Source organism: Leuciscus leuciscus (genome assembly GCF_965113295.1).
Source record: "Leuciscus leuciscus genome assembly, chromosome: 9".
NCBI classification, from domain to species: domain Eukaryota; kingdom Metazoa; phylum Chordata; class Actinopteri; order Cypriniformes; family Leuciscidae; genus Leuciscus; species Leuciscus leuciscus.
This window is the reverse complement of record NC_138733.1, coordinates 20,418,349-20,433,663: the sequence shown is the minus strand read 5'-3', so window position 1 is coordinate 20,433,663 and position 15,315 is coordinate 20,418,349. Positions and strand designations below refer to the sequence as shown.

Here is a 15,315-nt window from a genome sequence, read left to right as displayed (position 1 = left end):
TAGAAAGCTACAGAGTTTGTGTAGGTTCAGCAGTGAGCAATGATGAGGCCATTGGTCAGTCACTTATCTAGAGAATGTTCTGCTTACTCAGGGCTTTGGGATGAAATGTGCCAAAACATTTTCCAATGACATTTTGTTGATTTTTCTAAAGCGCTGAACAAAATAAGTCCATGAGCGTCTCCAAAAAATAAAATAAAAATAAAAAAGACATCTAGAACACTAGGCAGTGCCTGACCACATAAGCCCTAGAAAACTTCAAAGGTCAACAAACCCTGGGAGAAAAACACGTAATTCGGAAAAGTCAAGCCTGCATGGTAAATCTGAACTTTCAAATCTTTCCTCTTTTCATAGATTTTTCTACATTCTTTTCAAAATAAAGGTCACAGATCTATAACAAGGGTCATTCACTGTCTTTATCTTGCATTTATAATGCCTTGCTTTTTAAACTCTAACCTTGGCGGTAGATACGGAGGGCGTCGAGCAGTTTGGAACCGCGGAGCTGTGCCCGGAGCAAGCCCACATCCAGCTGCATGAGGCCGTTGTCACAGCTTTCTCCATGTGCCTCTATCTCCCCAGAGCGAGGTGAGGGTCCTCCTAGCACCTTCACATCCCCAGACAGAGTCTCTGCTTTAGGAAGCAGACAATGCACAAAGTGCACCCTGGACCGCCTCACTGTGTCTATCAGTGCATCCTATAAGAAAACAAACAACATTCATTAAGTTCAGAAACGCTGTTATTGTTTGACTTTAGATTTTATGATGTGAGGACCTGTACTAATGGATCACGATTAGTGGTGGCGATATATATCACCAAGGCCAATATATTGGTTGATATTTAGCTTTCTTTTTTTAAATTACTGGCCGAGTAATTATTTCTAATTCATAAACATTATGTGAAATAAATATACATTTAATTGCAGCATGTGTTACTTACCATCTTTAAATTGAATAGTGTGATGTGATATATCAGCTTTATATCAGCCACCCTGCACTCTAAGATATTGCATCGGCCATCAAAAATATCCATATTGATCTTTTTCTACATATTGTAGTGGTGGTGCTTTAATTAGCATGCTGAGTTTTAGCTCTAAGGGTCTCTTGAGACCCCTGCATTCTGTTACTATCAAGGAGGTCTATAATAAGTTGCTCTCTGTCTAGCTCCTTTGAATGCACTAGTATATGGATGTAATTATCATGTTTTAAGTACTCACCACTTGTAGTTTAATCTGGATGCAGAGGGACTTCTTTTTAACAGCGGCCACACCAGTTGTGAAGGTCTTTCTCATGCTTGTGGCCCTGCGCAAGGCCAGCTGTGATCCGCCCTCAAGCCCAGCAATAGAACCTGACAAAACTGTGGCTCCTCCTGAACGCCCCATAAACAAGCTACTGATATTCTTCCTGCAGAGGAAGAACCAGAGTATACACAGGATGAGCTTGATCATTTAACGCCTCCATGTTTGTTTGTTTTTCCAATTTGTATTATTTAAATTATAAAAAAAAAACAATGAAGAAATATATTGCTATTGGTATACTATTGTACTGTAAACAAAAATGAGTATAATAATATTAAGAATTTACAGAACAACAATAAAAATACAATACTAATTTATGGCTGTTAAACCTAAACCGTACATTAACATTAAACCATAGGGCTTTTATTTTAGTGGGAAAATGCTAGAAGACATCAAAGCCTCCGATTTATCACTGACTTATAAATATTTCACATTACAAACTCACAGCGCTTGCAGAGGTGGAGTACATGTATGTAACAACAGGCTAATATTAGTAGTTATTTATTTATCAGGGTCTTACTTCTGAGAGTCCTGCAGTAAAATGGCCGCATTCTGAGAGGCAGGGTTCTGTTTGGCATGGCTCAACCATCCCCGAGCATCATACTCCACCCAGTCAGTCCCATGGCTGTGACCCAACAGGAAGTGATGTACCTTCTCGCTCTTCAGCAACAAGGCAGGGCCTGAGAGATGAGTCGAGCACATGAGGTTGCATAAACTTTGCATACATAAACGTATAGAAGTAATGGTATGTTTGTGGTTGGGCATGTGAGAGGTGTATAGTGGTCTGACCTTTGGTCTCTCCATCCACAAGGCTGTAATAACTGAAGAGTCTTTCCAGCAGAGTTTCCTCCGAGCCCCCGGGCTGCATAGCTTCTTCCTCCATCAGCCACAGCAGGCCTCTCGCCTCATCTGTCCTGGCCAGTGTCCGTACCTGAACCACATGGACACAGACGAACATGCGAGAACACTTTGTTAGACTCAAACTGTAGACTGGGGTCTGTATATAAACTGGGGATGAACCCCGGATAAATCCCGGACGAAACCCCAATTTAGGCTATGAGCCCAATTTCGGGCCAGGGTGTAAATCATTTTCAATGTTTAACCCTGTTAAAGCCTGACATAATAGTCAGATAAAAAAATGGAACAGTATTCAACCTTTAGACAACATGATTTTGTTGAGTATTATATTTGATACATCGGTCTTCTATGGCTCATATAGTATGAAATTGTGAGTGAGAATATGGAGCTCATACTGGGGGAGAAAAAAACTCAAAAATGTTATTCAGAGGCCCAAATTGAGCAAAAATATGTAATTTGGTACGGTTGAAATTCTGATAGCTTGTAATGTAAATCAATGAGACATTTTTCACAGTATAGCAGACTACTTTCATCAAATAAAAAAAATATCAGTTGTCGCTCTATATCTGCCAATAATATGTCTTAGTAAGATGATATTTAAATGCTTTGTTTTATGATCAAAGCTTTGTCGTTTTAATTATGGGGGGCAGAACATATAATGCAGTGCAATACAATGATGATTGAGAGAGAAAATGTACATAAAAAAAAAATTACGTTCCTCAAATGTCTGTTGTTTTTGATGCATGATTTTAAATGTTTTTTGTTGTTGTTGAAAAAAAAGTATGTATGGATAATCAAGTACACCTAAGTTGCTTCCATTAAGTGTTCATCTCGAAATATCACTCTTGGCAAGGTTACGCCACATTTTTTAAGATTCTTTGCCAATGACATTGTTCAAATGAGTCCCACTTATGCACAAGCTCAATCTCCCTCAAGAACTTTGTTTACTCACAATTCAAGCCCCTTTCATTCATCAAGGCTGTGCATTGTTTCATTTACTTTTCATTTCATATTTCGATAATGACCTTAAACACAACATTAGTCATTACATGAAAGCAATTACAATCCTTTATACAATAAGAGAGAGGAGGAGAAAACGAGGGGGAAAAAGATGAGCTATTAGTCTTGGGCTCCTCATTAAAGGCTTGTATTAAGTAAGAGCTCCAGGGCAGTCACGCAGGCATTTTTAAACCTTACACTCTGCCTGTCTACTTAAGCAATTAATACCAGTAATGGCTTCTCTCTTGTTCTGCATTACCGCACTGACACTTTGCAGGCTGCCGAATAACTGCGGATGAAACCAGCACAAAAAAGAAAATTACGTAGGCTTATGAATATACTCCGAATATGTCTTTGAATATTACTTTTCACACTGATGAGACTGTCCTCACTATGCCTCAGTACTATTTCCATCAGGCACAGACTGGCTAATTAACTCTTCAGGGTTGTTTTAACGAGCGCTTTCACTTTACTTAATTGCTAAAGTGCTCAATTGACAATTTATGAATTTCTTTAACTTTATTAAATTTAAAAAGTTTAAAAGGAAAGATTATATGACTGCACAGGCATGTGTTTGAGTATCTTCTTCAAGTAGCAAAGCTGTAATTGATGAACGTAACCATTGGGGGCACTCAAAACACTTTATAGTGATACGCAAAAGAGCTTTTCAGAGAAATAAATCACATGCTCATTTGATCTCCATTTGTAAGTCTTTGCAAACGGTCATGTATCACTGAACCATTCTAATCTAAAACCCTTTTTTTAATCTGAGGATGCCTCTACATATCTATTAATTCAATCTTTTAAGTAAAGATGTTTACCTGAGACACTAATGGAAATTGGTTTCTGCAATTTCTAGAAAATGACTAAATAAAATGTCCTATACTGTGTAGCGTTTAGTATAAAGCTGCCAGTGCTGAGAAAAGTAACATGTACCATGACCACACTACTCTCATACAGGTTCGGTCAAGAATACACACTACAATTGACAGACACTACTGTCAATTTACTGTCAAAGTCAATTTAATGCAAAATAGTAAAGACATTTATAATGACAAGCATTTTCTATTATTAAAAGGATCCTGAAAAAAAACATCACTGGCTCCACAAAAATATTTAGCAGAACTCATTTTAATATTTTGCTATATACATTTTACCCAACTACTACACAAAAAGAAGAACTGCTGCCAAAACAATAGTTTTCATTGTCAAATCAAAGCTAGAAATATGCATAAAGCCTCATGCATGTGTCTGATGCCAATACGCTTCATATTTGACGGGACTACTAAGCAACATCCCGACACAGTTCGTGAGAGAGACAAAGTCATGAAAAGTGCTTTCATTAACAAAGATTCTGAACGCTGTGCCTTAAGAAGAGGGAGGGCGCTTCCCACTCATTACCCACCCCCACACATACAGAGAAAAAGAAGATCTCCGGTATCATTAACATCCCAGAAAGGCACGTTCCTGACACGCTGCTCCTGCAATGACTGGCTAGATATGACAATATAATAACTTGTCACCATAGATAACAACTTTGAGGTTGAGTTCACACTCAAATGACAAACTAAAGGACACAAAAGTCATCTACTAGAACTTTCAAGCAGTCAAAATGAATTTTCCCCAACGTTGTGGGAGACAAGGGAAAACATCAGTGATTCAAGTCAGTGCCGAGACTGAAAAGAACACATTCTCCAGATAAGGTCCCTTTGGGGACAGGCTGGGATGCACTACAAAAAGCTGAGGAGGTAAGAAGAGATGTGGGGAGGAAAGAGAGTTGCTTACCAATGCTTGAGTTGAGGTTTGGTCTATAGCTGCTACAGACAGTGATGTACTGGACTCTATGTCATCTAATGCAAGCTCTATGTTCTCCTAAACAGGGATAGAGGGAGTGTTAGTCAGCTATGATTGTAAACTGATTTCAGGTTAAAAGTGTCTATTTTTTTCAAGTGTCCAATCATTAGAATTTCTCTTGTTCTATGATTTTACTGCCTTGTGGCAAAAAATTTAAAAAAAAAAAAAAAAATGCAAGAGGCTTAAAATCAGTATTGATCAAAACTCAAACATGAAAATGTATCATTTCAAGACTTTTGATTAAAGGTGCTGTAAGCGTTTTGTATGGAATGGCATTCAGACAGCTCACTGAATTCAGTGTACTGAAATATCAGGCTGGTCTCTGTGGGGGGAAAAAAATCGGACAGGGACTTTTTTTATTCATCAGTTGATTGGATTTTGAGATGTGGGTGCTGCACTCAAAAATAATGTGAGCTTGTTGAAGGGGCAGGGTTTAAACTGACTAAATGATTGGAGAAGTCCGGCATACTTCACCAAAGAGAAGTCCGTCATCTTCCCCCAAAAAGTGAGGTATGACATTTTGATAAAAAAATTACAAGGTGAAATTTTTTTTAAATAAAACCTACGTGGATTAATCATTCACGAGAAGATCTATACCATGCATTTACAAAAAGAGATTTATTTTTTGCATAGAATTCTCAGTTCATGACAACTTGAAGTGTGTTGGGAGTTCCAGAACATTGCTTACAGCACCTTTATCTCAACGGAAGCTATGATTGGCTCATGAACTTTGAATGTATATTGATTTTGGTAACAAGGCAAGCAGATTTGATTATGACCGCTTAGACAAACATGTTAATAAAATCAACATTGATTTAACTCAGCTAGTCTCAGCATAATTAATTGAAAGTGTAATTTATTTAAGAAAAAAAAGGAATAATTTGATGGGTGTAACAGGATGGACTGCTGCACCTCCTTGTAACGCTCCATCTCCTGCACAAAGGTGCGTTCGTGGAAAAGTGTTTGGAGACGCTCCTGGGCGTAGTTGTGGCACAGCTCCTCGAAGGTGGCGCCGCGGTCACGCTTTGCTAACTTTGGGTTCTGGAATCCTGGAGTGTCCACAATAAGCAGAGAGCACAGGGAATGCTGACTCGACTTCAGCGCTCTAAACCAGCACAAACAAACAACAGATACATATTTAATGTAGGTTAGAGTCCTCAAACAATGCAGGCTTCTTTCTCTTTCACAATTGAACCTGTAACTTAAAAGCCTATTCCTACTACTGTTCTTTATAGGAAAAGGACATTATTTGGCCTTAAATGTGAAATAGTGTACACCACTAGTGCCACCAAACAAAATTATAATAATGTTTTCATCAAAAAAAAAAAAAAAAATTATATATATATATATTTTTTTTTTATCATTGATAACACAAATGACAGGCAATCAAGGGACAAATGCTCTTTTAATTTATTTATATTGTTAAAGATGCTTGTTGTGTTTTGCTTTTTTTCCATTTGCTAGACCTTGCACCTCCCCCCCCATTAAAATATATATATTTTTTTTTTTAAAGTACAAAACAGTTGAGATCAACCATTTCATATATTATTGAATAAGTTAAGTTATTAAATAATGTCTTATATATGGTGTTTATTGACCATCTAAAATAGTTGTATACACAATATTATTTCACAAAATATGGTCCTTTTCTGAAAAAAAAAAAACCCTGTTTGACTGTTTTGATCTGCCACTGGTTGGGAAAGCACATTAAGTTGGTTGAAAATAAACCAGGTGACAAATATGTCTTAGTTAAATTTAAGTTACTTAAAAGTAAATGTATGTCCTGACCATGAGAGGATATAAATGTTACCGGTTAACAAGTGAGATGACCAAAGTAAAGAGCTCAGAGTAGAGTCCAGCAGCCATGGCCTCCAGACACTCCAGAGCTGTGATCTTTGGAGCTGTGAGAGAGATCATCCATACCGATTTCAGTATTAATACTGCCAAAGCCAGCTAACGCAATTCATTTGTATCAGAGGTCTTGTATTGTCAAAGATCTTACCCGAGTTGTCTCCTGTCCCAACATCATCTGGTCCTTGGCGGAATGAGGTGGATCTCTGTAAGGTTCCTTTGGGCTGGTGTTTGAAGATAGCAGACGAGAGCTCTTCGAGGGTGCAACCCAAGAGGTAAGCCGCCTTTTGGGCCCACTCATGACGTGCAAATTGCTTCCGGCCCGCTGTGGGATGCACAGGGATGGTGTAAGTACCATGTCAAATGAAGCAGCACAGATGACTGTGGGGCTCTTATGGTATCTGAGGGAAGTCTTACACAATTTCACTGATTATGTCATTTATGTACAGTTATATAATCTCTAGAATATGGAATTTTAATAAAGATTTATACCAAATTGTAACAATTGCAGCAATTTTAACCAAATACTGAAACTGTCTGGAAGCAGTGGTTTTCAGCTGGTGGGTTACGACCTTGAAAAATGTTGCAGGTTTGTTCAGGCCGTGGACAATAAAATGAAACTAAAAGTATGATTATGCTTATTTAGCATATCAATTTTGAAAAAAGTAGAAACTCTTCACACATATTTTGTTGTCCAGTTAATCTCTGTGATATATTCATTCAGATCCATCTGTTACTTGGTAAAGACTTTAATAAATAAAAAAATTTGTGTAAATTTGTTACATTAAATGTCAATGTTATTCATTTTGCATACCACTGGCCATATACAACTCATGATAATATTAACAAATATAAGTATCTGACTACTTAAATATCAGATTAACATTTGGATTAATTTAATCAAATAAAAATTTGGTTGAATAAATGTAAATAAATGTGAAAAAAAATTTTGGTACCAAATTTTGACAACCACTGTTGAGAACCACTATCGGTAAAAAAAAAAAAGAAAAAAACAGTTTCAGGACTGTCAAAATTGGTCTGATTATGTCTGTGAGTTTTAGTGTTTAGACATCACAAAAATGTATCAGCTTTTTAAAATCATTTTAGAAATTCAAAGGATTTTCAAGTGTTTCTTTCCAGCAAATATTGTTCCGACTGACCCCAGAGCAAACCACAGAGTTATCCACAAAAAGAGTGACATGCAAGCTGCAGTGAGGTTGCCGCAACCAGAAGAGGCTGCAGACAGAGAGAGAGAGAGAGAGAGAGAGAGAGAGAGAGAGAGAGAGAGAGAGAGAGAACAACGCAGGCCTCTGGTGGAATAGATGAATGCCAAAAATAAACAAGAACTGAGAGCGAACAGGCTTTTTATTTGTGTTTGCGTCTTAACAACAGAAAAGCACTGCAGAAATGAAAAGTCTACAACATGGAGAAACATCAGAGAGCCTGAGCTTTAAAAGACAACAAAGTTACGTTGCTCCCCACCCTCACCCGCACATATTCCCACCAAAGTTTTATCTAAGCTTCAAGACTAAGACATGGTTATAAACCTCTGAAGAAAAGAAACCCAGCAGAGAAATGAAAGTAGAAAGAAAAGAAGACAATAAGAATGCAAATGGAAATGTCTGGCAACCATGATAACAGCATAAAACCACACACGCATACACAAATGAGGTGTTTGCTTGTGCTGATATATAATATTCATGCTCTTTACCTTCATCAGTCTCTGCTTTGTAACAGCATGCAGCATGCAAGTAGAGAAGAAGAGGTTAGAACATGAGACATTCTTCATTATTGTACAAAAAGGGAACCAAGATGCAATAGTTAGCTCACAAACTCTCGCATATACATACATATTATTGGCTCTTCCATGCATTTTCTCGACACATTTCCACTTTAATTAGTTTTCAATTAGCAATCGACCGATACATGCTTTCCCTATGTCTGATGCCTATTGCAGATGATGTCTATAGAGCAGAGTGGCCAATAGATGATATAATGCATTAGGGCTAGTATTAGACAAACAATTAATCATGATTTTCATTTTTATTTTGCAGAAAAATTATATAGTTATTATAGTTTATATATAAACTTCAAAGCTTAATAGTTATTATTACTGCATATTCTTGTACATTTTTATATATTTGATATATTCTTTAAATAAATTATAGAATATTATAAAATTATAAGATATATATATATAAAATATTTATATAAATCCAGCATTATTATTATTATTACTACTACTACTAGGCATAAGTCAGTAGTTACTGCTCTCTGTATTTGGTTATGTTTACTACTACCGTCCAAAAGTTTGAGGTCAGTAAGATTTTTTTTAATCAAAAACACAGTAAAAACCATTAGTTCAAAAGAACAGACTTTATTTTGAAATAGAAATGTTCATTTATCATTATAAATGCCTCTGCTGTCTGAAAGATAGTGTATATCGAGCTGTTGTAGTGAAATAAATATTTTACAGTCTTTTACCAGAACGTACTTGCCTGTACTGAGAAGAATAACATCAGACATGACCAAAGTAAATACAGTTATCAGACAGAACAAAATAAGGCAGAACTGCACTGCCCCCTGCTGTATGAACAGCCAGGTACAACTGAGTGACTCCAGACAAAGATGTCTTATAAACATTTAAGGCAGTGTCCTGAACTTGTTGCTAATAAAACAAACAAACAAAAAAAGCTTTATCAGTTGTTACGTTTAGTGTCAGGTAATGTTAGTCTTCGGTACCACCTCAGGAAACTGAAGCAGTATTAGTAACTCCTGTGAGAAATAAGGCTTTCCCAGACGCATTTGTCTGAAAGAGATGCAGGGAAGGCATGCAGGTACAGGAGAAAGTACCAGACTAGAACGAATGGATGCATTGCAGACACCGAGGAACTCAGTGACAATATATCAGCAACAAACACATCGCATATAAATCAAGACCATGTATTCAAATTCAAGCCCCTACACACATCAAGGGTTCTCAAACCAATTACCGGATAATTGTTTATAAATAATCATTTTATAGAAATTTCACTCACAAAATGAGCAATTTATAGTAAAAGAAATGTTTTAGAGCTAAGAACAACTACATTTCAAAAAAGGGAATTTTCATGATGATTTAATTAATTTCCAGAAATTTTGCCATGAATGTGGACTCTAGAAGACAGCATGTAGATAGTCCAGTTTGGAGTCTGGTGATTAAAAGGTTAATTAATACATCCACATCTGACTGCAAGAGGGGGAAGTGATATCACGGACTGTGAATACTGAGCCATCCATCCTCATTAGAGCTAAAGAAACGTACATATCTCGAAACTCCTCAGCATCAGACTGTTTCCTGAGCTGCTTGTCTGTTCTCTGTTTGAGCTCAGTAAGCAGACAGTAAGACGGCCTTAATTAATAAACTCTGTTTCTGTGCTTGTTAGGCACTTTAAATGCTTCATCTCATTAATGCTCTCCAGTTCTGATGTGTAAAGAGAAAGCTGTCGAATACTTCTGTGAACTAAATTAGCAGTGCAGGGCTTAAAGGGGGTTAAATACGCTTTGCTTTGCTAAGGGGGTTTATGCTTATTGGTGACTTGGGTTTGCTTGAAAGTAACTCCATGATGCACCACAGTGCAGCGTTACCTTTGGTGGCCCCTGCAGCTCCAAGATGATATATGGCGCCAAGGATGAGCCACAGAGCTTTCTGTTCATCAGAGGAAATGCCCAGCACCTTCATAGCTGCCTGAAGTTTAGTAAACTGTTGTGATGCCTTTTGCTTGTCCTCAGGCTGTGTACACACACACACACACACACACACACACACACAAAGAATATTAAATGGGAATTCTAATATTTAAAAAAAACGAAACATTTTTTAAATGATTTTGTCTCTGCTGCTGGCAAACTCCATCTATTTAAAACTAACCTTAGATTGAGGCACAATCCCAAAAGCACTGTTCTCCGCAAAGTGGTTAAAATGCAACTCCGTTCTGCGGGAAAATGGAAATACAGTCAAGCTATTAAATCATACAGTCAATATACAGATGTCTTCAATAGTGCAAGCTTCTGAGAGCTCTGAAAGCTTTCTCAGACAAAATAAAATATAAAATTAAATAGCAAAAGTACACTGGTTTCAATCTGCATAAAATGATGCTGAGTTCACCTGACTGTGCTGTCTGCTCCTGCCATCATGTAGTAAAAGACATTAAAAGTGGACTCAGTCTCTGGTCGTTTCACCACCCTCAGCTTCTCCAGCAGCATGGTCTATATATAAAGTTATAAAATGTATAAAGTTAACACAACTTTACAACTGAACAGTACAAACAAATGATTATATAATTACAGTAGGGGTATTATTGCACAAAATGGATGGCTTTTCTATTTTTTGGTGGATTTTTTAAATATTAATAATGAAAATATGATTAAAACTATTAAGATGATACCATATTATTATTTAAAACAATTTATAAGACAGCTAATTAATATAAGTGTTTATTAAATTGCAAATTGTTTTATTAATATTATTTATGAAACTGAAAATTACTTTAACAAATGGGGAAATAATGGTGACAGATAGATATATTTTTTTAATATTTTTTTATAAAAATGTGCATATTTATTTAGATATGACCCAGTACAATGAATATCCACAAACCTGGATGGAGGCAGAGGCCACCTGACCAGCCTGGTCAAAATCCAGCGAGACGATCTGGGAAAAGCGGCTTGCGTTATTGTTCATGGAGGTGGCACTGTTTCCAAAGGCCTCTAGGATTGTGTAGACCGCTTGCCATTTCTCAGCTGGAGGAGACACACATTAGTATTTAACTGTTAAGGACTCACTCCTTAATGTGACCACACTAGAAGAGAGGCTCTTGCATTCAGAGTTGAACACATGCAGATAACATCACGGACTCTTTAATGGTATAGTTGATGAGCACTGTAGTCTTCATTAGGTCATTATTGACCAAGCAGGGGCTGAGCAGGCTTTGATGACGGCTAATTATCAGAGTGCTTTAGTGGGCATCATTAGCACAGCCCTCATCCGTCACCCTCTTCCCAGCTTTCTCACTCTCGCCACGCTGTACGAGCCCCTTTCCAGTGACCACGACACCCTTCCATTCACCCTTTACCACAGGCTGTTCAAGCTCTTCAAGCACATGGTGAAATAATATGCAGATAAAAATGGAACTGCTCAATGATATTATATTGGCCAAAATGAGCAATTATTAAGGTATATTGTTTTTCTAGGCTCGGGTGAGTGGGTGAATGGGTTGGTGAATGGGTTGTTGAGTGTGTGGGTGGGTGGGTGTGTGGGTGAGAGGGTTGGTGAGTGGGTGAATGGATGGGTGGGTTAATTGGTGGGTGAGTGAATGTACCAGTAAAAATCTTTCCGGTGCTGCCGGCGATGGACACCAGGTACTGGACTAAATGCTGGCAGTTTGTGGTCTTGCCACTGCCGCTCTTTCCCAGAAGCACAATGGACTGGTCCTGTCTTGTTGTCAAAAGGTTTCGGTAGGCGGATTGGGCCACTGCATATATATGAGGGGCTGTGTCCTCCCGTCGACAACCTTTGAACATGTGCATCACCTGAAATGACAGAGAGAAAAAATTAACTTATAACACACCCGAAAAACATTAGGCCAAGTTAATAATCTAAGAATCTTAATGTGTTACAGAGCATTTATTTTCTGTACAACAGAAAAGTCAATAATGAAAGCCTCAAATGTAAACCCATAAACATAAATTTTCCAATGAAAGGAAATCAATAGCTGTTAATTTGAAAAGAAAGTTGGTGCGAATGTCTCTCAGGCACAAGTACAATAACATCTTCATATATATCATACTTTCAGCTATTAGGACAGATACTTACTTAATTAGGACAGATGACCAAAAGAAATGTGCTTCTGGATTGCGAAAAAATTATGGCTGGTACTTTATCTTGCATGAAATCCAATAAAGCTCATTAGCAGCTTTCTGCTGCCCACTTCCTATTGCGTTTAACCAATGAAGGGTTGTGGGGTTGTATAAAATATAGTACCCATAATGCATTGCTGCCACAGTGAATAGCTCCGTCCATAATCACATACTGTTGTGAAATAATGCATTTAATTAAGAAATAGATGGTTATGTGAGTATTTTCCACCTTCTGTCACATGAATATTCTGTATTCAGATACTATATAGTAGAGAAGTAAGCTAATTTGGATGCGAGGAGTGTGAAAGATAACATGCAAGGGCTCTCACCTTCTCCGAGTACATGGAGGGGGCGCTGATAGGGTTGATGATCACCATGTTGGGTCCGGCGTGTGTATGGTTGAGGTTTCCTCCATAGCGCTGGCGCAGAGAATGCATGACACTGGACTCATTCAGATAGACCAGAGCTGCCAAGTCCTCGCAACGGTCAAATGACGGCGGGTTCGCCTGGGTTGAGGGGTTTAAAATGTTAGAGGTCATAAAATGCAAGAAAGCAAGAATGGGAAGAGTGGAAAAATTCCTTAATATGGCAAAAAAAAGAAAAAAAAAAGAGAGTGAGAGGTTTTAAATTGAGGTGCCTCAACCATAATAGCCTCAAGACTTCATGCCAAGTGTTTAATGCAATTTAAAACTTGTCAAGCTCAACTCTGGATCGAGCTTTGCAATTCATTGAACAGATGGTTCAAAAGCTTGATTTGAGGTCAGCCTTGACATTATGGAAATCATCAGCTTCAAGATGGCCTTCACCAGGGGGTATGCAAATTAAGCGACTGCGCCAGGCAGGAAGTGAATCAGTAATATCTCCCAACATATGTCTCATCAAGGCTTAATAGTACAAACTCTGAAAATGGCAGCGCTGACCTCCCAAACTATTCTATTAGACTTGAATGTGTCTATATTAGTCAATCTGTCCATTTAAAACAAATTGGGCCAAATCCCACCTGTTTCTCTATGACCCATATCCTGTCTTCAATTTCTCCCACCCTCTGCATGTACCCAGGGCCCACCTGTGCACGTCTAACCCTCTGGATTCAGGCCAGATAGAAGCAGAGTTCTGCAAATAATCCTGTGAACGAGCCCTGCAAACCTTAAGGTTCATTAAAATACACATCTATTCTGGTTTTGAATCCACAGTGCCACCGTGAAAGGAATCATTGTTTTCCATTGCAAGTCTGCAATCTGAACTGTAAGTGATTAAATTAGATGACATCGTGCAGTGCATGTTTTCTATTCTATTTCCTGGCAGCACTCAAAAACCAGCACAGCATGACTGGTGTAGTAAGCAGGTCAGTGTTTCCCATACATTGATTTATTTGTGGAGGCAAGCCCCATTCATCAAGTAGAATGTGTGTCTTTAATATCGTGTTTTGCGCCATTGATGTCAAACAAACTAAAATTGTGTCCATATCAAATCGTAAAAGACTGTCTTACTGCGCTGCACAAAGAGAAGTGCACACTTCGCTCACGCGATCAGTGCGTTATCAGCTCCGCGTCTCAGTCAGTTGGCAGTGAATGAACGCAGACAGTGAACTTAATTAAAGAGTTTAGCGTGCATTTGGGAATATAACGGGCACCAGTTAAGCATTATTTTCACATTTGCATAGTTGACAATTACAGCATTTCACTAGATATGTAGTGATATGTAGAGATATGTAATTTTCACTAGATATCCACCTACCACAGTTTCTATGAGTTTTACAAAATCCTGTGAGAAACACTGCAGAATGATTAAGTCTAACAAATCATACACTGAATCTCTTCAGAGTTAGAATCAGTTAGAATCTTGGACTCACTGAATCAGTCATTTTCAACTCAAAATGAAGCATGAACTGTTTGTTTGTGAAACAAATCGTAATAAATTCTATTTTAATTATAATAAAAACATGAAACGGAAATAGTGAAACATGCACGGATGAATTGTTCACAATAAGATCTATAACCTTCATTTAGATGGACACAATAAGCCTGCAAAACTGACCTTTTCCACGTCATCCTCGTCCACGTCCAGTACTGTCCCATCATGCTCCAGTTTGATTTTTACTTTCCCCTCTGGTAGACTGCCAGTCTCCGTCTTCACCACTGTAGCTGTGAGAATACCAGAGAACATAGTAAACGTTTTTATTTCTGAGTAACTGCACAAAACATCATTGTGGAACAAAATTACAATAGACTTCTAATATTGTAGTGCTGTTAAATCACTCCTTATTTTAACAGTAATGAATCTCGCATTAAGTTAAAAATGACAGAAAATCAAAAAATGGACTATTTCCTTTCTTAATAAATGTCCCTGGTGTTATTTTATGCAAAACGTAAGTGCACAATAGAAAATGTTTCCATAGTCTTTCATCGAAATGTAATGTTCTCCATCTCTAAAATGACTCTCTTCTACTCTAGCTGAATATATTTATTCACACAGGAGTTAAATGAGCAGAGAATGCCATTTCATGTTGTCTTAAACTTAAAATAACACAGTTTGAGTGATACAGAGTTCAATTTGCATGGTTT

At 37.7% G+C, this 15,315-nt stretch overlaps 1 protein-coding gene across 20 annotated transcripts in view; it reads right to left on the bottom strand.

The window, feature by feature from the left end:
- The window catches only part of myo18ab (myosin XVIIIA b), a 108,972-nt gene that overhangs the window by 48,752 nt on the left and 44,905 nt on the right, over positions 1–15,315 (bottom strand). For 16 of the 20 annotated variants that reach the window (XM_082180439.1, XM_082180440.1, XM_082180437.1 and 13 more), the window contains 16 exons: positions 14,789–14,895; positions 13,081–13,257; positions 12,214–12,424; positions 11,493–11,635; positions 11,001–11,101; positions 10,764–10,827; positions 10,481–10,625; positions 8,565–8,579; positions 7,005–7,178; positions 6,813–6,903; positions 5,915–6,107; positions 4,934–5,020; positions 2,081–2,222; positions 1,812–1,971; positions 1,211–1,397; positions 454–691 (listed from right to left, as the gene is read on the bottom strand). In XM_082180439.1, coding sequence (XP_082036565.1) covers positions 454–691; positions 1,211–1,397; positions 1,812–1,971; positions 2,081–2,222; positions 4,934–5,020; positions 5,915–6,107; positions 6,813–6,903; positions 7,005–7,178; positions 8,565–8,579; positions 10,481–10,625; positions 10,764–10,827; positions 11,001–11,101; positions 11,493–11,635; positions 12,214–12,424; positions 13,081–13,257; positions 14,789–14,895 — 2,235 coding nt within the window. The remainder of the gene's footprint in view (positions 1–453; positions 692–1,210; positions 1,398–1,811; positions 1,972–2,080; positions 2,223–4,933; positions 5,021–5,914; positions 6,108–6,812; positions 6,904–7,004; positions 7,179–8,564; positions 8,580–10,480; positions 10,626–10,763; positions 10,828–11,000; positions 11,102–11,492; positions 11,636–12,213; positions 12,425–13,080; positions 13,258–14,788; positions 14,896–15,315) is intronic. The other 4 variants (XM_082180441.1, XM_082180449.1, XM_082180446.1 and 1 more) reach the window with 1 other exon arrangement.